Source organism: Nomascus leucogenys, chromosome 15, assembly GCF_006542625.1.
Source record: "Nomascus leucogenys isolate Asia chromosome 15, Asia_NLE_v1, whole genome shotgun sequence".
Taxonomy (NCBI): Eukaryota; Metazoa; Chordata; class Mammalia; order Primates; family Hylobatidae; genus Nomascus; species Nomascus leucogenys.
The window spans coordinates 13,706,982-13,729,401 of record NC_044395.1 but is presented as its reverse complement, the minus strand read 5'-3'; the positions used below and the strand labels follow the sequence as shown (position 1 = coordinate 13,729,401).

General features: G+C 36.0%; 1 protein-coding gene across 4 annotated transcripts in view; it reads left to right on the top strand.

The window, feature by feature from the left end:
• Nucleotides 1–22,420, top strand: part of TBCEL (tubulin folding cofactor E like) — a 76,677-nt gene that overhangs the window by 33,528 nt on the left and 20,729 nt on the right. For all 4 annotated transcript variants that reach the window (XM_003253292.4, XM_030829025.1, XM_030829026.1 and 1 more), the window contains 2 exons: nucleotides 989–1,115; nucleotides 2,611–2,727. In XM_003253292.4, the coding sequence (XP_003253340.1) occupies nucleotides 989–1,115; nucleotides 2,611–2,727 (244 nt within the window). The remainder of the gene's footprint in view (nucleotides 1–988; nucleotides 1,116–2,610; nucleotides 2,728–22,420) is intronic.

Sequence of the window (22,420 nt, the reverse complement as noted above, 5' to 3'; positions counted from 1 at the left end):
TGACTTAGAAGTCAAGTATTGACTTGGAGAATACATTTTCTCATAGCTATAAGAAGAGTTTCATTTTAGGAATAAAAATCTTAATTTGTTACATATTCTCCTTACTCAAAGGTTCAGGTTTTTTGTTTTTGTTTGTTTTAAATTTTAGATCTGTCTGTCCTGTCACCAAATTGATAATACAGTCATCCCTCCATATTCATGGACTCTTCATCTATGCATTCAACCAACTGCAGATTGAAAATACATGGGGAAGAAGGGTAGTTGTGTCTGCACTGAACATGCACAGACTTTTTTTCTTGTCATTATTCCCTAAACAATACAATATCACAATTATTTACATTGTATTAGCTATTAAAAGTAACCTAGAGATAAAGTATACAGGAGGGTTTGTGTAAGTTATATGCAAATGCTATACTACTTTATATAAGGGACTTGAGCATCTGTGGATTTTGGTATCTGTAGGAGGTCCTGGAACCAGTCCCCCACGGATACAAGGGACAGCTGTATTTAGTTTCTGGTTCTGTTGACCTTGCCTCATTTTAGAATTTTTCAGGTAAAAATTTGAGTATGTTAGTATCAACTCTGATCAATAGTTTTATTCCATGAGTCTATATTTGAGTGAAATGAGTTGGTCACATAGCTTTCTTTAAATTACATAATCATGGCATACATCCTGCTTATTGATGAAACTACCAGTGACCCCTCTTTATAAGTCATTTTGGTAGAAAATGAGTAGATGAGAGGATGTTAGACAATAACACTCTCTTTCTTAACCCCTGGATCACAGAGGTAGGAGATGCTATGGGGAAGTTTTTGTGGTTTTAACTATGTTCTACTCTTGCCTTGGATAAAGAAAACTTTCAAACCATTTAGTTTATGATCATTTTAACATTTCAGAAGTTATTAATTGAGCTAATATTTTTGCTATGTTTCTCTTCTTATTTGTGTGCATCTCTGGATTTACTTAAACAATATATTCTCAAATTAGGTTTGCAGTCCTGGGAAGACATTGATAAGCTAAATTCATTTCCCAAACTGGAAGAAGTGAGATTGTTAGGAATTCCTCTTCTGCAGCCATATACCACCGAGGAGCGAAGGAAATTGGTAATAGCCAGGTCTGTTGTCCTGATTGTTTTGCTTTGTTTTTGTGAGGCCTTATTGTTTCATTAAAGGAATAATGCACTGTTTAGTGGGAGTGCACTATGAAATTATTCATCCTTTGAGTAGACTGTGCTTGAAGGAGCTGCCTCTGTAGCTCCAAATCCTGGATGAAAAGGAATGCGAGCAATATGATGAGGAAAACAAGAGATGTAACTGGGCTGCTGACACCACTGAAAAATTTTTCTACAAATCTGTTTTTATACTTTTCAATACTTAGAATATTTGAAGTCCTGTTTTGGGTCACAAAGTAAAAGTACGTACCGTAGGGAATCATTTCTATTCTTATTTTCTCTCTTAACATGTTGATCATTTAGATTGTATATTCCTGAAACTTGGGCTATTTCATTAGTGGAAAACTTAAGAGGGCAGCATCTGCATTTTCTTCTTGAATGTAGATTGACTTAAATATGACCACAATTATTATCTTCTGTCTGACTCCCCTTGCCTTTTGTTTCTCAGCCTCTGCCTCCACATACTCGGGAATTTCCCATGAGTATTTATTTTTGTATGAACCTTTAGCAGGAATAAGATTTGGGCTAAAATGCAAGGGCCATAGAGCTTTGCTTTTTTTCTCTTTGTTTACTGTACATAGTAGTTTTAAAAGGGGAACTGTAGGCTTTAAGGTTCTCTAAAGAAGAGTGGTTCTTTAAACAGGTTGTTGATGTTTGTGACAAGCTAGGGCTTAGCGGATCCTTACTGCTTTGCAGTTGTTAACGTACACATTAATACCTTTCTGAAGAAATAAATGTGAGCATACTTTTCTTTGAAGAATACGCCTTGCAGTAGGTCTTGTGCGTTATTTTCTTTACACAATTCTTTTGCAAATATCATAAGTTAATTCTTGAATTATATAACCCAGTTTTACTGACTACTCTCTAGACTGGGCTGTTTAATATGGTAGCCATTAGCTATGTTTGGCTATGAGTACTTGAAATATGTTTTGTCTGAATTGAAATGTGCTATAAGGGTAAAATAAATACTGGATTTCAAATATTTTATATGACTAAAAATGTAAATTAGCTCATTTAAAAATATTGATTACATGTTGAAATGATATATTCTGGATACATTGGGTTAAGTGAAATATATTATTAAAATTAATTTCATGTGTTTAATTTTTATTTCTTAAAAATGCAGCCATTAAATAATTTAAAATTACATATGTGGCTTCATTATATTAATATAAGTTGGACAGTGCTGCCTAGAATCTTGTTGTGAAAGAGGAGGTATGATTATGAAAGTTCAGTGTCACATGAAAGTGAAACTCAATTTTTTTTGTCCTTTCAGTTTAGACCACTTTAGTTCATGTCATTAGTTGTATACAAATGGAACTACATCAAATGTGTCGTTTCAAGAAAATAAGACTGGGCCACAAGCCAATTAGTTTCTTTCTAAAGCTAAATATATTAGTATCTTAAAAAATGTCTTTATTTTGGTTTTAACTTATAGATTGCCATCAGTTTCCAAACTTAATGGCAGCGTTGTTACTGATGGTGAACGAGAAGATTCTGAGAGGTTTTTTATTCGTTACTATGTGGATGTTCCACAGGAAGAAGTGCCATTCAGGTAAAAAATTCCCCATTGGCCAAACACTTTAGAGGGTGGTAATGCCAGTTAAGAACTCTTGTGTTAGAGCAAAATCTAATCATTTGTTATTGGACCCTTCTTAGAGAACTTTGTTAATACGTTAAAAAAAAGGAAGAAACACAAGAGCAAACCTATTTTATCTCATTTTCCACAGTATATTTCTTTTAGCTTTGCACATGTATTAACACATGGATTAAGAATGATTGGGTAAGTATTTGACAATTCCAGTAGTTCCTGCTGTATACTCCATATCATTGATTCCTTTTTGATCTTTTTCTTTGGGGTACATATTTACCTACCCCCCAAATTAGTCTGTTCATTCATGTGGATCTACTTTTAGGATATACTAAGTTCTCCGGTTAGGAAGATTTGGCAAATGTGCAGTAAGTTCACAGAATATGAATATGAGAAAAGGACTGGAAAATAGACTCTTGAGGAAATACTAAAGGAATTAGGATGGTGAATATAAAGAGAAATGCTGAGGGCTAAATTAGTAATTCGCTTTAAGTATATGAAGAGTTAATAAATATTGTCTAGTGAGGAACTAACTTTAATTCTGTAAATGTAAAAGGAAATGTAGCAGGTATGATATAGGCAAACATACAAGAAAAAAAAAATACCCCCCAAAACAGGTTTCTGGGTGTTGGTAACTAGAATCGGTTACTGGAAAAGTTATGTGCTTTTCTTCCTTAATGACTTTAAGGATAATATGAATACCCATTTGACTGGAGGAGTTTTAGACAAACAGCCTGAATGTAAGTCACATTAGTTGTTCTTTTGGTTACAGAATGCCTGTGGCTTTAATTCATTCTGTGATTCTAATTCATTCTTATTGAATGTGTCTATTTTTCCCCCAAAGTTCTCTACTGTGTAGATTTTAAGGGGGTTAACATTCTATAAGTCTCAATCAGTGTCGTATAACAAGACTTTGTGGTATTATTAGTAGTGTTTTAAAGCCTAAGCATTTAAGAATATTAGACAAATTAAGTGAGATTTTTAAGATAACTTTTTAAAACTATCTGAGAACAACTAGGTAGGGGAAAATAGATACTGCTTTATCATTTAACACAATCTAGGTATATTAGGTTAAACCGGATGAAATTTTTTTTAGGTTAAAAAATGCTATGGTATCTATGGTTTCATTTGGTTTAATCTAACATATTAATGGATTTGTTAGATTAATAAATATTATAGCTTTGAGCATAAGTCTGTCATCAGAGTTTATTTAACTTCCAGTCTACTACAAAAGGTTTTTTGTATATAGACAGACACACACATACACATATATATATACATGTACATACATACATATATATGTCCATACAGTCATCCATTGCTTAATGATAGGGACATGTTCTGAGAAATTTATCGTTAGGTGATTTTATGTTGCAAACATCATAGAGTATACTTACCCAAACCTAGGTGGTATAGCCTACTACACACCCAGGCTATATGGTACAGCCTATTACTCCTAGGCTATAAACCTGTACAGCATGTGACTATAATGAATATTGTAACACAGTGGTAAATATTTGTGTATCTAAATACATCTAAACATAGAACAGGTACAGTGACGATATGGTATAAAAGATAAAAACTGCTATACCTGTCTAGGGTACTTACCATGAAGATCTTGCAGGACTGGAGTTTGCTGTGGAAGAGTCAGTGAGTGAGTGGTGAGTGAATGTGGAGGCCTAGGACATTACTGTACACTACTATAGACTTTATCAACACTGTACACTTAGGCTATACTACATTTATATAATTTTTTTTCTTTCTTTAATAGTAAATCAACCTTAGCTTAGTTTAACTTTTTTACTTTATAAGCTTTCTAATTTTTTAAAACGTTTTGACTCTTTTGTAATAACAGTTTAAAATGCAAACACATTGTACAGCTGTACAAAAGCATTTTGTTTATATCTTTATTCTATAAGCGTTTTTATTTTTAAAATTTTATTTTATTTTTCTACTTTTTAAACTTTTTTTTTAATTGAAAATGAAGCCACAAACACACACAAAACACTATCCTGATCCTGATGGTCAGGATCAATATCACTATCTTCCACCTTCACATCTGTTCTCACTAGAAGGTCATCGGGGCAGTGACATATATGGAGTCTTTATCTCCTATGCTAGTAGTGCCTTCCTCTGGAATACCTCCTGAAAGACCTGCCTGAGGCTGTTTTACAGTTCATTTCTTTTTTTTTTATAAGTAGGAGTACACCTGAAATAATGATTAATAGTATAATAAATCCATAAGCCAGTAACATGGTCATTGATTATCAAGTATTATGTACTGTACATAATTTTATGTGCTGTAAATTTATACAGCAGTGCAGTAAGTTTGTTTATACCAGCATCACTCAAGTGCTTGAGTTATATGTTGTGTTATGATGCTAAGATGTCACAGCTGCATTGTAATCTTATGGGACCACTGTTGTATCTGTGGTCCATTGTTGACCAAAATGTCTTCATGTGGCACCTAACTGTACAGTGAATTGTTTTCTGTCCCTGATGGTATAATTATCCTAAGTGCATTTATACTTCTGTACTAGTTGGTGTTCTTGAATGCGAGTCATAGAAACCAGCTTTGATTAACTTTAGTCAGGAAAGGAATTTATTGAAAAACTACTGGGAAACGAAAATAATTGTTAGGTAGGATGGAGAACCAGCTTTAGACAGGAACCAAGGGAGTCAAGGATAGAAACAGTTTGAACTCTTGTTGTGCTTCATATATTGCTGCTGGCACTGTCCTCTCTAGACACCACGTGCTGGAATTTACCACTGGACACTTGCAGCCGCATCATTGGACTTTTTATTCCCTCATGAGTGCTGAAAATAATCTCTCACTGTCCTTTTTTTTCTCCACTTAAAAAATATTTACTAAGTACTTACCATGTGACTAGCAGTGTTGTAGGTGCAGTTAATAGAAGTGAACAAAGTTCCTACCTTCATGGAGCTCATATTCTAATGGGATTTCTCACTCGCCTTTACTTCATTCCCCAAGAATCAAAAATCTGCATGGGACCAACTGGCTATGTTTAGGACGCGTATTCACACCCCATCTCAAGATATAGGGAGGTGGATTATCTGCTCCATTTTAGCTTCTGCAGGTGGGGTAAAATCTTGTTTCCTCTGATCTTGGGACTTTCCCTCAAATAGGAACAATTCAGAAAAAAAAATAGTATGTATTACTGTCTTCTACTAGGACTCTTCAATATCTACGCATACATTTTCCCCATAGTTATATTTTTAAAAATTATTCTTATCTGCCCTAATGCATTCCTTGCACAAATGAAAATACATTTCTCTCTCCTTAAATGACATAACCTAAATCTTATGAATTGCTGCATCTAGTTCGCAGTCTCGGATCTTTGGGTGGTATTCATTTCTCCTTTATTTCCATATCTTTAAATCTATTGATGCAGTTGTAAACTTAACTACCCTAGTATATACTGTTTACAGAATAATGGGAAAAATAGAGAAGAAAGAAAAGGAAAGTTAAAGTTCACAAATAATTACATGAAACAGGAAAGAACAAAATATAAATATAGACTGATGCTCTCATTTTTCTACACTGGGGCTATAATTGGTATTTATGACTTCACTCTTCCATTATTTGCCTTTTTTTCTTCGCTTGCAACTAACTTTGCCTGCACATAACTTTGTTGGACAGTGTTCTGTACCTGTTTGTTGGGGGAGAGGGGTGGATCTCAATAATTTCTGGTGGAATCTACACTTTTGGTAGTTTTACTTGTATTTGGTTTTAGTAGTCTTAGATTACTTTTTACCACTAGGCCTGGTAATACCAGGAGGTACCACCAGGGTTCCATCCACACTCGTATATTACCCCTCTTGTATTTCTCCTTGACAGTCAAGATTACTTATCTTAGCTGACAAGCTCATTTTTAAGTGGGGCTTGTGGGTAGGGGATGATTTTTCCTAGTAATCTGTAGAACTTAAATTCAGTACTTGGAAGTCTCAGCTTCCAGTTGGAATAATTGTTGTAGCACTAGTGCAGACATGCCTCTCGGGTTCTAAAGCTGCACATTTACCCTTGAGTTTGTTTGCAGACCTGTCTACTCTTACAAAGGATAACTGGTATCACTTTTGTTCTTCAAGACCCATACTTAATGAAGAGTTAAATGGGAATATGATAAGTAGTCATCATCCAGTTTTTAGTGGTGGCAATGTCTTTCTGTTTCCTTTTAGGGAAGTGATGTTGCTTTTGCTTTAGTGTTTTTGTTGAAACAGATTCACAGACCACCTATTTATTCTAATCCTAAAGATTCCAGGACCAATTAGCTATTGGAAAAGATTCAGGCATTCAGACTATTTTACTTACTGTTCTGGCCTTGCTACTTATGTAATTATGCCTACTTTCCTACGCACTAGTGGTTGAATGCCACTGCTTGGTCTCTTCCATCCTTCATTAAATTGAAATGGGCAACCTGATTTCAGTGTCTCCTATCTGCATCCCTGACCTATAAAGTGTTTTCAGATATATGGGTGCTCTACTTTTTAATATATTTTCAAGGTCTTGGAGTAGGAAATGTCTTCTGGGTCCTTTTAGGATTTGTAATGGAGAACAGGTAGAAGGACATGAGTGATACAATAATAATTATAATCTCCATTATCATACTTATTTTCTTTTTAATTTTTTTTTTTCTTTTGAGGCGGAGTCTTACTCTGTCGCCCAGGCTGGAGTGCAGTGGTGCAATCTCGGCTCACTGCAAGCTCCGCCCCCCAGGTTCATGCCATTCTCCTGCTCAGCCTCCCAAGTAGCTGGGACTACAGGCACCCGCCACCACGTCCGACTAATTTTTTTGTATTTTTAGTGGAGACGGGGTTTCACCATGTTAGCCAGGATGGTCTTGATCTCCTGACCTCGTGATCCCCCCACCTCGGCCTCCCAAAGTGCTGGGATTACAGGTGTGAGCCACTGTGCCCGGCCCATACTTATTTTCTGTATGTTTTTCCATATAAATAACTAAAGCCTTGCAATTATTTTGGTGTTTTGTAATTAACCCTACTGAGCATGCTGTTGTCTGAGCTAGTAGAGCAGAGCAAATGGGAATAAGTTTATTCTTGGAAGAAAATTATCTCAGGCAGGGGGATTTTACTGCCTCTGCAAGCAAGAAAAGATCAGTTTCATTTGACAGGGGAGGAGTGGCTACCCAGTTAGCAAGGGGGGCCTAAGTGAGAATTAGAGATTTAGGATACTCTTACTCATCTCCTCAGAATCCTCCTGTATACCTCCATTCCAATTCTCCTTCTTTTTGTTTTCTAATCAATTCTGCAACATATATGTAATAGTCTCAATATGTATGCAAATTTAGGTGACTTGTAATTCAGCAACCCAGAGCATCAAACCCTGTGCATTTGTTTTTCTGGTTACATCAGCTCTATTTTTGTAAGAGAAAAAAGATCATTTTCTTAACAGTACCTGCATTTCAGTCTGTGCCTAAAGCCTAGTTTATGGGGATTTGACCTTAACATTTTCTTCATTTAAGCTATCTTGTATCCTTAGAATAGCAGATGCTCTACCTCATAGTTTTGAATTCTTCATGCCCTGCATATTGTTCTATTCTCAACAGCACTCTCTAAATAACCAGCACAGCACAACACTCTCTAAAACAGTCCATGTGACCACAGGTGATAATTATTTCATTACTCCATGTTGAGGGCTTACAGAATCCCTTCAACACTAATACGATATTTATTGGCCTCTTCTAGGCCAGAAACCAATCCTAAATTACCCTTACTTACCTGAGGAACTATTGCCTGTAATCCACTCCTTGGTACCAGTTTCTTAGTGCAAACAACAGAAATCAATTCTGGCCAACCAAAGTAGAAGAGGAATTTAGTAAAAGAATAATGAATACTGTGTGGCTTACATCATAGAAAAGATTAGAAAATTAAGTTTGAGCAGGATTGATGGGAAGCAAGGTACAGCCAAGGTTTCTGAATCTCACTATACAAACAATATGCTTCTGACACTGGTCATTTTACAGTCATTAGTAAGCTGCTGGACTTCATTGCCCTCAGACACTTAAAGCCATGCTTTTGACTTCTTTGCTCTTCTATATCTTTTGAATAATCTCTGTTAGACCTTGTGTCCTTGCATTACTCCTTAAGATTTAAAATCCCAGTTATAGTTAAACAGGCTTATATCAGCTTCCCATGTTGTAGCTTCCAAGGAATGGAGAAAGGGAATATCTACTCCTCTTCAGTTTGTATAGTAGGAAGTGGTTCCTGCATCTTACCTATCTTTGGTTTTCTACCAGTCAGAAGGGCATTCAGATGCTGGACAGCCAAAGTTGGTATATATCTACTATAGTACCTGTTCCTTAGTAGTTGTTCATACAAGTCCCCTGTGGAATTACCCATTTACTCAGCAAATGTCTTTTAAGCCCTTGCAGTATGCCAGGAACTGTTAGGCTTTTAAAAAGGAACTATAATAGTATTCATGCTGATGGCCAGAGTGAGTGGTGAATAACAGCAGAGGAGTTGCATTAAAATGTATTTGTTATGAAGTACGTATTTGTTATGAAATAGCGATATATAAACAGAGTATTAGTATTATACTTATCTCTTTCTCTTCCAAATTATATCCATAATCTCTCCCTAAAATGTCAATGAATAGCACATAGTACTGTGTATAGTTAGTAAAAGGTGGAATTTGACCCTCTACACGATTCAGTGTCATATAAAATTGAGCTTTAGTTTCCAGGTAGGATGGAGGTATCCATTTATTTGGAGAAAAACATTCCTTTTCATTTAATGAAATTTTTTTAAAAATCAGTGTTCAGCTCAATTTTCCTGTAAATTCTAACTTCCATTACAGCCTTCCTAGTTCAGTTCCCTGAGCTTTTCTTCCTCCTTTCATTTTCCTCTCGTGTCAGTTAAACATGAAATAGCTCTAATTAACTTTGACATAAAGTAAGAAAAGTTACCCGAAATGTCTTTGAGGTTATGAATAAAGAGCCGACATGATCAGCCGAATGTCCTTTATGGTAGCAAAGTTATTTTGTGTGTCAGTTGGATTATTCACACACATCTGTTTCTATGTGATTAGTCATTTTGGCAATAGAAGACTTTAAAGATGATCCAGAGATTCACATATCTGTTTTCCTATCCCAGGATGAAATGCAAAATCTGAATCATTTGAATTTTTATGATGAAAAGAGTAAAATGTTTAAGAGACTGAAGGGAGACATACTTATTAAGAGCTTTATAATTTCTTACAGGTTTTCAATTATCCTTTTTATTGCCTTCTGATAGGTAGAGCTGGAAGTTTAGTCTCTGTACTCTAGCTGCTTATGGCAATAATGGACTAACAAAAAACTGAGCAATCAGCCATATGTCTCATGTTTATTTACTTTGTGAAACAAGAGAAGAGCAAAAATCTCTGTTTTCTGATTCTTGGCCTTTGACCATCATACTGTTTGCTTTTCCAATCAATGGACTCTTTTCTTTCAAAGCTGTCATCTGTGCCGTGTTTCTTAGTGGCTTTATGTAGCAGTGGTGTGGTATGCTGTTTCCAGATAAGTTCAGTGTGTACTGCAGGTAGCAGGAAAGATGTCCTTACTGGGCTGGTCATATTTCAGTTATTAGACTCTCAGGCCTTACCAGGAGAACTTCTAGGAAATAACTCTAGATTCTAGCTGGGTTTCAAAGGACAGTTTAATTTATTTACTGAATACCTACTAAGGACCAAGAGGCACTGGGCTTCAAGCTAGAGATAAAGAGACAAAAACAGTGGTGTCTACTCTCAAGAAGCTAAGCTAGAGATATATTTCCTTTGCTGGGCCCTCTTTATGTTCCCAACCTCTAAAACTTGAGTTACCCCAGGACTTAGTCCTTGGACCTCTTCTCTTCTGTACTCATCCCCTACACACTTTTAGCCAGTCCTGAGGCTTTAAATGCTTTCTATATTCTAATAACTGCCAGATTTATACATCCAGCTGTGATCTGCCCCTAAATTCCAGACTGTGATTTCCAACTGCCTACTTGATACCTCTGTCTGGATGTTTAAACCTAATGTGTCCAAAACTGAACTTTTGATACCCTCCCTTTTCCCTTACCCTGCCTCCCTCACCCCTAGCCCCCTGTGCCATATCTACTGCTCTGCCAGTTTTTCTCCTTTTTTCAATTATTCCAGTTGCTCAGGGAAAAAACATTGGAGTCATTCTTGATTTTTTTCTCCCACACCCCACATCTAGTCTGTTTTTTTTTTCTTTCAGTTCTACTTTCAAAAAAACTATGTATAGAATCTGACTACTGCTTCCTATCACTTTAGTCCAAATCCTTCATCATATCTTACTTGTGTTATTAGAATAGCCTTCTGCCAGTCTCCCTGAGTCCACCCTTGCTCCCTTAAGGCCCGTGCGTCTCATAGCAGCCTGTTTCTAAGAACTCAAGTTGATTTTTAAAAAAACAACAGAGGCTGGGCGCAGTGGCTCATGCCTGTAATCCCAGCACTTAGGGAGGCCAAGGCGGGCGGATCATCTGAGGTCGGGAGTTCGAGACCAGCCTGACCAACATGGAAAGACCCCGTCTCTACTAAAAATACAAAAAAAATTGCCTGGGCATGGTGGTGCATACCTGTAATCCCAGCTACTCCGGAGGCTGAGGCAGGAGAATCGCTCGAACCTGGGAGGCAGAGGTTGCGGTGAGCCGAGATCGCGCCACTGCACTCCAGCCTGGGCAACAGAGCAAGGCTCCGTCTCAAAAAAAAAAAAAAAAAAGACAGACAAAAAACAGAAACTATCCTTACTGTTCCTCACACACTTCAAGCACACTCCCTCCTCAGGCCTTTGCACTTTGTTCCCTGTTCAGAATGCACCAGGCTACCTGCTTCATTCTCTCCCTTGCTGACACCTTATCCGAGATTCCTTCTCTCCTCACCTAGTCTAAAATAGCACACCTCTGTCTCCTATAATTCTCTTAAACTCCTTTTGTTAATATTTTTCTTGTCACTTATGAACACCTGACTTACATTTCTTGTATATTGTCAATCTCCCCCCATGGTACTGTAAGCTCTGTAGGAGTAGGGACTGTTTCTGTTTTGTACCTTGCCATCTCCCCAGTGCCTAGAGCGGTGCCTGGCAGTATAGCAACTGTTCAGTAAGATGATTGAATATTCACTTTATACTCTGAGAACACTAAAGAGGACTTAGGTCTGCTGGAAGAGGGTACTTTCCTGGAAAATTATTGAGTTAATCTGGCAACGGTGAGGGAAGAATATTCTAGACAGATGTAAGTACATGGGAAGTAAAGGTACAGAGGTATGAGATGTCTTTATGTGCAGTGAACTACAACAATTTGATATGACTAGTGAAAAGCAGTAAGTGGGAGCTGGGCACAGTGGCTCACGCCTGTAATCCCAGCACTTTGGAAGGCCAAGGTGGGTGGATCACTTGAAGTCAGGAGTTCAAGACCAGCCTGGCCAACATGGTGAAACCCCATTTCTACTAAAAATACAAAAAATTAGGTGTGGTGGTGCATTCCTGTAGTCTCAGCCACTGGAGATACTGAGGCAGGATAATCACTTGAACCTGGGAGGCAGAGGTTGTAGTGAGCCAAGATCATGCCACTGCACTCCAGCCTGGGCGACAAAGCTAGACTCTGTCTGAAAAAAAAATAAGTAGTTAGTAACTGGGAAGTAATGATACATATTATGCTGGGGAGGAAGGTAGGAAATAGGGCAGGCTGTGAAAGACTTTGGTATGCTGTGCTCAGACAGTAGGGCTTATTCTTATAGACAGTGGGAAACCATTGAAAGGTTTCAAGTTGGGAAGTTAAGTGGAGAGATTTTGGTTTGTATATAGAAGAAGAAGCTGAACAAATTTACAAGAAAAAATCAACCCCTTCAAAAAATGGGCAAAGGATATGAACAGACACTTCTCAAAAGAAGACATTTATTCAGCCAACAGACACATGAAAAAATGCTCATCATCACTGGCCATCAGAGAAATGCAAATCAAAACCACAATGAGATACCATCTCACACCTGTTAGAATGGCGATCATTAAAAAGTCAGGAAACAACAGGTGCTGGAGAGGATGTGGAGAAATAGGAACACTTTTACACTGTGGGTGGGACTGTAAACTAGTTCAACCATTGTAGAAGACAGTGTGGCAATTCCTCAAGGATCTAGAACTAGAAATACCATTTGACCCAGCCATCCCATTACTGGGTATATACCCAAAGGATTATAAATCATGCTACTATAAAGACACATGCACACGTATGTTTATTACCGCACTGTTCACAATAGCAAAGACTCGGAACCAATCCAAATGTCCATCAATGATAGACTGGATTAAGAAATTGTGGCACATATACACCATGGAATACTATGCAGCCATAAAAATGGACGAGTTCATGTCCTTTGTAGGGACGTGGATGAAGCTGGAAACCATCATTCTGAGCAAACTATCACAAGGACAGAAAACCAAACACCACATATTCTCACTTATAGGTGGGAATTGAACAATGAGAACACTTGGACACAGGGCAGGGAACATCACACACCGGGGCCTGTTGTGGGATTGGGGGAGGGGAGAGGGATAGCATTAGGAGAAATACCTAATATAAATGACGAGTTAACGGGTGCAGCACACCAACATGGCACATGTTTGCACGTTGTGCACATGTACCCTAGAACTTAAAGTATAAAAAAAAAAAAAAGCAGCAGCCGAGAGAGACCCAGAGACTTAAAAACTGAGACTAGTAAAGGAGGATATGTGTGGTGGAGGTTGCTTATGTCTTTTTAGAGAGATTATGTGTATTAAGACTGAATTTCACTCTAGAATTTGAACTGGTCCTCAGAAAACACATCGTGAAGTTGTACTTGTTGTCTGGTATTTATAGCCCTGATTTCTCTGAGGGTATAGAAATATCATTTAGAGAGAAAGAAACTTCCATGTTTGTGGGTCTGGCACATAGTAAAGTGTACATGTTTATGATTTTTGCCTTGCCCTTGACCAGATGTCTATCCACATTGCTTATATTTTTCAGTGTTCCCTTCATTTTGTGTTTACTTTCTCTCTCCATTTCCTCTGAGAGATTGAATCTGAGAGATTGAATCTAAATTGCTTCTTTAGTGCTTACCTAATACACAGTCATCCTCTTTAATTTTAAAGAGGAAAAAAAATGCAACTTTTAGAAATCAACATATCATGTATCTTTGGGAACTCAATGATTTCTTTTTGTTTTTGAGGACAGTGGTAGGAAGTAAATGCATTGATTTAGGGTGCCTTTTCAGACTTTAAAATTTTGCTTATCATAAGGAGGAGTCTTAAGAAAATAGCTGCAGTGAACAATTATTTGATGGAAAGAGGAAGTACCATTGTCAGAGACAGTGGCAATGCCAGAAACAGGTTTTCTTAGAGGCTTTTCTTTGTCTTTTCTTTTCTTTGGTACCTTATTTTCTGTTTGTCCCAAGTAATCCCTAAACTATGTCCTGGGAAATCCTTTATGATGGCAAGGATTACATTAGGAATTCCTCAAATGCTGATTTGATTGTCATTAGTGGTATGCTTTTTAAAATATGGAGAGTATGTTTTTCCCTGCTTAAGACTAATGGCTTTTCTAAATAGAGCTGATTGTATCTCCATGTTATTGTGAGAGCAGGCAGCAGCCTGTATTTGGACACCACCTCAATGAAGGCTTATTTTGTCTTGGATGCTGGAGAAATCTTAGTGTGCTGTGTCCGTTACCTCATATTCCTTCCAGACAGAGGACCTGCTGTTGTGAAGGAACATTTCTATACTGGACATGAGTCTCCTGGGGTTCTCCATATTGCCATGCTCCATCATCCTCTGACAAGGGCCGTGACACAGCACTCCTCACATTCAGCCGTGAGTCTGAGGAGAAACAAAAGGGGCATTCTCCTTGGTGTACCATGGAGAGCCTCTGAAATGTTAGCTCTCCCTGTTGCTCACAGCCTTTGTCATTCCAGTTACCTTCGACTTTATTTTGACATCTTGCCACTTTCCCAGCACAGCAGAAGACAGACTACCTTCCTAATCTTGATTGGAGTTATATACAAGTAGTTGGATATACTTGCCAAGGAAAGAGAGAGTGAGAGCCAGCCCTCCCAAATCATGGGCTTGGAGGAAATTATCTTTGCTGTCTGAACTTTTGTTTTGGCCAGGGCAGGGGGCCAGTTTTATCTTTTTCATTTTTGTTGCTTTTTGTCAGTAAAACAATACTAAAAAATATTGAGAGTAATAAAACATTCTTGTTCACACTGTTCAGAACTGATGATAGTTAATATTTTATTCTACTTTGAGTTTTTCATTAAAAAGAAATAATATTATACATAAAATTGGAATACCTTTTTTCTACTACTCTCAGTCCTATTTCTTACTCCAAGAAGTAACCACCAGCAGAAATTTGATTTGTATCCTTGATGTCTATTTTTCATATTTTATATCTCCATTAAAATATAAAGTAGCATTTTATAATTCTTTATTAGTATGAATTGCTATTTCTTCCCTCATGCTGTGGCTTTTCAACCTGGTCTTTGTATTTTGTTGAAAAAAACTTTAAAATTTTAATGTCTGATTTGTCTATCCTTAACTCTATGGTTTATTCTTACTGCATTTTTTTAAAGAAACCTGTTTTCCCCCAAAGTTCACTTAAGTTCCTAATTTTTTTTCTAAAGGTGTTTTTACATTTATAACTTAAATCTTCCTGGAATTACTTTTTATGTATAGTTTCAAATAGAGATCTGACCCCATATGGATAATTGGTATTTATCACTGATCTGCAATGCCACGTCTGTCATATGTCTTATTTTTTGTATGTATGCTTCTGTTTCAGGACCCTGTTCTATTCCATTGGTGTATTTGTCCATCCCTTGTACTATTACAACATTGTTAAATTACTTTATATTAAGTCTTAATCCCCAATAACAGTAAGTTTTGCTACCTTGTTGTTGCTTTTCAGATTGTTTTAATTATTGTAGGCCCTTTTCTCTTCCATATGAATTTTAGGATCAGCTTATAAGTTCTATAAACATCCTGTTGTAATTTGGATTTTGATTACATTGAATTTTATTTACTTACTTGAAGAGAATTTACATTGTGATGCTATTATATATTACTATCTGTGAACACAGAATGTTTTTTCATTTAACTCAGAATATTTTTTATTTCCTTCAGTAATGTTTTCTAATTTTCTTGCAAAGGACTTTGCATCTTTGTTAAGTTTCTTTTCAGGTATCTTAAACATTTTGTTGCTATTTGAAGTGAAATCATTTTTTCTGTTATCATTTCTAATTGATTATTGTTGCTCTATAGAAATGTCATTTTTTTTTATGGTGACCATGTATCTGTCAGTCTTACATATAGAGTAGTTAATCTTCATTTTCTTTTGGATTTCTGTGTAGACAGTCATATCTATACATAATTTTTATACCTCTTTTTTTCGTGGATATGACCTCCAGTATAATATTTAAAATGCATAGTAAAAGAGGTCATCTTTATCTTTCTCCTCACTTGACAGAGAATGCTTCTAAAGTCTCAATATGTAGATATGAATGCTGGCTTTTGCTATAGGGTTCTGATGGGTTCAGGTAGTTTCTATCTCTATTTTTCTAAGAGATTCTTTTATTACGAGTAGACATTGAATTTTGTAGAATGTTCTTTTTGCATTGAGATGAGCATATTTTCTTTTGTAAATCTTAATTTTAATATGATACATTTTCAGGCATTGAACCATTTTTGCATTCCTGGTATATTCAACTTGGTTGGGAAATAAACATGTAGAATTTAATTTTATAATGTTATTTGGGATGTTTCCATCTATTTTCATATGTAAAATTGGTCTGTAATTTTTTGTGGTTCTTGTCTGGTTTTATGAAGGTTGTACTAGCTTCAAAAATGAATTGAGTTGGTGATTTCATATTTTTTCTACTAAGTAACTGTTTCATTCAGATTTAAAATTTAATAGTCACCTACAATTTGGGGGTAGGTGTCTTAATTTTTGAATTGTTATATTTAATTTTCATTTGGATGGTCAATACTTCCACATGGAACCTGATCGGAAATTTTAAAAAGGATGTATACCACAAAGTAAGTCTTCTTCCCGTTTGTATCATTAGTGGCTACTCAAGTATTTGGCCCCTAGGCAGCCACTGATACTATTTACTTGTTATAGTTTCCATCACTATTTTGTGCATAATTTTTGTGCACAAAGGGTCACAAAACAATACATTCTGTACTCTATCTTGTCTTTTTCATTTAACCATAGATCTTCAATAGCATTCTATGTTGAGGGTCTTTGTGATTTTTAAAATGTACTGTATCAATATTCATCTCTTTTTATTCATAATAATATCTATTTCTGCCTTTCCATTTTTTCTTAATCAGCCCTGCTAATGACTATCTTTTAGTAGTGTCCTTTGTTTAAAGTCAGATTGATTGAAGTATGTGACATAAATTTTACCCCTTTTAGTGTACATTCCTGAATTTTGACAAACACTACAGTCATATAACCACCAATATAATCAGAATATAGAACAGTTCCATCATCCAAAAAAATCTCATACTCCTCAACCCTTCTCCCTGACTCCTACCCTCTGGCCACCACTGATCTGTTTTCTGTCCCTGCTGTTTTGATTTTTCCAGAATGTCAGATAAATGGAATCATGTATGTAGTCTCTTTTTAATTGCAATTTTTATTGAGATAATTGTAGATTCACATGCAGTTGCAAGAAAGAATACAGCAAGATCCCATGTACCCTTTACCTAGTTTCCCTCAATTGTAAAATTTTGCAGAACCACAGTACAGTATCACAACCAGAATCTTAATGTTGATATTGTCCAGTGATCTGACTGAGACTTCTCAAACTAAAACACACACACACTCATGTGAGAACTCTAACATACACACACACGAGTGTGTGTGTATGTTTTAAGTTCTGTGCATTTTATTGTGTGTGGAGGGATTATTTTAACCATCTGGAGGGCCTCATTCAACATAAATTAAAGCTTACTATATAGTCACAATAATCAAGAGATTGTGATACTGGTCACAAACATACAGATTAATGGAACAGAAAAGAAAACCAGAAATACACCAAAACAAATATACTTTCATGATTTCTGAAAAAGGTAGAGAAGCAATGCAATGGGGAAAAGACAGCCTTTTCAATGGACAATGCTGAAGCAACTGGATGACTACAGGCAAAAAAATGAACCTCAACCTAAATCTGTTGGGAAAAGCTGAGTGTTGGGAGAAGCTGAGGCATCATGTTGAATGATTCCTCACACTTTATTCTTCAAGATTGTTTTAGCTATTTTAGGGCCTTTGTCTTTCCATATAAATTTTGGACTAATTTTGTCTCTGTCTGCAAGGATACTTTGCTGGAGTTTTGACAGGAATTTTATTAAACTTATAGATCAGTTTGTGGAAGGTTAATATTTTTAGTATGTGAGACCTTCCAGTGCATGAATACAGTATGTCTCTCTGTCTAGGCCTTCTCTGATTTTTTCCACTAGCATTTTGTAATTTTCAACCTACAAGTCCTATACATCTTTTATTAGATTTACACCTAAGTACAGTCATGTGTTGCTTAATGACAGGGATACATTCTGAGAAATGCATCATTAGGCGATTTTGTCATGTGAACATCATAAAGTATACTTACATAAACTCAGATAGTATAGTCTACTACACACCTAACTTATATGGTATTGTTCATTTTCCTATATGGGGTAGGATACGGATTAAGTGTTTTGTTTTGGCGTATGGGTGCCAGTTACTCCAGCAATATTCACTGGTAAGACTATCCTTTTTCTATTGAATTGATTTTATACCTTTGTCAGAAATAAACTAATCATATAGGTGGCCCATATTTCTGTATTCTGTGTTTATTGACCCATGTCTGTGTCCTTTTGCCAGTACCACACCATCTTGATTACTATAGCCTTATGGTAACTGTTCAATTAAGGTAGTGTGGGTCCTCCAACTTTGATCTTTTTCAACATGATTTAAGCTGTTCTAATTCCTTGCCTTACATATAAATATTAGGATATGCTTGTTGAAGTCTATGAAACATTCTTCTGGGATTTTGATTAGGATTGTGTTGAATTTATAGAATAATTTGTCCAGAATTTACATCTTAATAATATTGAGTCTTCCTGTCCATGAACCCAGTATCTCTTTCCATTTGTTTAAGTATTTTTTTAAAAAAATGGTGTTGTGTATTTTCCACATAAGGATTCTGCACATATTTTGCTACATTTTATTTAAGGATTTCATGTATCTTGGTCCTGTTATAAGGAGTACTGTTTTAAAATTTCAAATTCAGTTGTTCACTGCTAGGCATAGAATTACAATTGGTATTTGTAATTGACTTTGTATTCTACAGCCTTGCTAAATTTATTTATTAATTCTAGTAGATTTTTAATAAATTGTAGACAGTCATATTGTCTGTTACTTAGCACAGTGTATGTCTTCTTTTCCAACCAGTATGACTTTTTACATTTCTGTTGTTTTTTGGACCTTATTATACTGACTTGGACCTCCAGTATAGTATCGGAATAGGAGTAGTCATGGCAAACACCCTAGCCTTTTTCCCTGTTTAGGAAAAAATCATTCATTACACCACTAAAAGTGATGTTAGCTATAGGTTTTTTTGTTCATGATCTTTATTTGATTAAGGACATTTCCTTCTATTCCAAGTTTACTGGAGCTTTTATCATGAATGGGTGCTGAATTTATTCAAATGCTTCTTCTGCATCTGTTGAAAAGTCTATACCATTTTTCTTACTTGATGTATCAATATAGTGAATTATATTAATTGCACTTTTAACCAGCCTTGAATTCCCAAGATAAATACCACTTGGTTATGATGTATTATGTTTTTTTATATGTTGGTGAATTTGATTTGCTAATATTTTGTTAAGGATTTTTGTGTTTATGCATATAAGGGATATTGGTCTGTAGTTTTCTTACAATGTCTTTGTCTTGTTTTGATATCAGGGTAGTGCTGGCCTCATTTATGAGTGTTCTCCTTTTTTTCTGGAAGAGTTTGTGTAGAACAGTATTATTTTCTTCTAAAATATTTTGTAGAATTTATCAGTGAAGCCATCTGAGCCTGGTGTTTTCTTTGCTGGAGGTTTTAACTATGAATTAAATTTAGTTAATGGACATATAGCATGATTCAAGTTATCTGTTTCTTCTTGAGTGAGCTTTAGTAGTTTGTATTTTTGCAGGAATTCATCCATTTAATTATACTTGTTGAATTTATGGGCATAAAGTTTTTCATAGTATTTGCTTATCATAAGCCTTTAATGTCTATGTGGTCTGTGGTGATGTTCCCTCTTATAGTCCCAATATTGGCATCATCTTTTCTTAATCAGTCCAGCTAGAGGTTTATCAAATTTACAAACCTTTTTAAAGAACCAGCTTCGGGTGTTATGAGTTTTCTCTGTTTTATTTTCTGTATTTCATTGATTTCTGCTCATATCTTTATTTCTTCCTTCTTGTTGCTTTGGATTTAATTTGCTCATCTTTTTATAGTTTTTTAGGCATAGATCATTGATTTGAGACTGTTCTTTTCTATTATAATATTTAATTCTATAAATTTTCCTTTAAGCACTGCTTTAAATACATTCTGTAATTGGGATTTGTTATATTTTAATTTTCATTGAATTCAGATATTTTCTAATTTATCTTATGACTTCCTCTTTGACTCCTTGGGTTATTTACAAGTATGTTGTTTATTTTCCAGATATTTTCCTTATCTTTCCAGAGATTTTCCTCATCTTTCTGTTAATTATTTCTAGTATAATTTCATTATAGTTAGAGAACGTACTTTGTACTATTTCAGTTCTTTTAAAGTCTGTTGTGGTATATTTGAGGTACATTTCTGGTTTAGAATATGGTCTTTCTTGATCAGTATCTCATATGCACTAGAAAAAAATGTGTATTCTGATATCGTTGGTGGGCATGTTATATAAATACCAGGTCAAGTTGTTAATGTTATTCAGGTCTTTTTTTTTTCTTTGGTTATTTTATTTTATTTCATTATTATTATACTTTAAGTTTTAGGGTACGTGTGCACAATGTGCAGGTTTGTTACATATGTATACATGTGCCATGTTGGTGTGCTGCACCAATTAACTCGTCATTTAGCATTAGGTATATCTCCTAATGCTGTCCCTCCCCCTCCCCCCACCCCACAACAGTCGCCGGAGCGTGATGTTCCCCTTCCTGTGTCCATGTATTCTCATTGTTCAGTTCCCACCTATGATTGAGAACATGTGGTGTTTGGTTTTTTGTCCTTGCGATAGTTTACTGCGAATGATGATTTCCAGTTTCATCCATGTCCCTACAAAGGACATGAACTCATCATTTTTTATGGCTGCATAGTATTCCATGGTGTATATGTGCCACATTTTCTTAATCCAGTCTATCGTTGTTGGACATTTGGGTTGGTTCCAAGTCTTTGCTATTGTGAATAGTGCCGCAATAAACATACGTGTGCATGTGTCTTTATAGCAGCATGATTTATGGTCCTTTGGGTATATACCCAGTAATGAGATGGCTGGGTCAAATAGTATTTCTAGTTCTAGATCCCTGAGGAATGGCCACACTGACTTCCACAATGGTTGAACTAGTTTACAGTCCCACCAACAGTGTAAAGGTGTTCCTGTTTCTCCACATCCTCTCCAGCACCTGTTGTTTCCTGACTTTTTAATGATGGCCATTCTAACTGGTGTGAGATGGTATCTCACTGTGGTTTTGATTTGCATTTCTCTGATGGCCAGTGATGATGAGCATTTTTTCATGTGTTTTTTGGCTGCATAAATGTCTTCTTTTGAGAAGTGTCTGTTCATATCCTTTGCCCACTTTTTGATGGGGTTGTTTTTTTCTTGTAAATTTGTTTGAATTCATTGTAGATTCTGGATATTAGCCCTTTGTCAGATGAGTAGGTTGCAAAAATTTTCTCCCATTTTGTAGGTTGCCTGTTCACTCTGATGGTAGTTTCTTTTGCTGTGCAGAAGCTCTTTAGTTTAATTAGATCCCATTTGTCAATTTTGGCTTTTGTTGCCATTGCTTTTGGTGTTTTAGACATGAAGTCCTTGCCCACGCCTATGTCCTGAATGGTAATGCCTAGGTTTTCTTCTAGGGTGTTTATGGTTTTAGGTCTAACATGTAAGTCTTTAATCCATCTTCAAGTAATTTTTATATAAGGTGTAAGGAAGGGATCCAGTTTCAGCTTTCTACATATGGCTAGCCAGTTTTCCCAGCACCATTTATTAAATAGGGAATCCTTTCCCCATTGCTTGATTTTGTCAGGTTTGTCAAAGATCAGGTAGTTGTAGATAAGTGGCGTTATTTCTGAGGGCTGTGTTCTGTTCCATTGATCTATATCTCTGTTTTGGTACCAGTATCATGCTGTTTTGGTTACTGTAGCCTTGTGGTATAGTTTGAAGTCAGGTAGCATGATGCCTCCAGCTTTGTTCTTTTGGCTTAGGACTGACTTGGCGTTGCGGGCTCTTTTTTGGTTCCATATGAACTTTCAAGTAGTTTTTTCCAATTCTTTGAAGAAAGTCATTGGTAGCTTGATGGGGATGGCATTGAATCTATAAATTACCTTGGGCAGTATGGTCATTTTCATGATATTGTTTCTTCCAACCCATGAGCA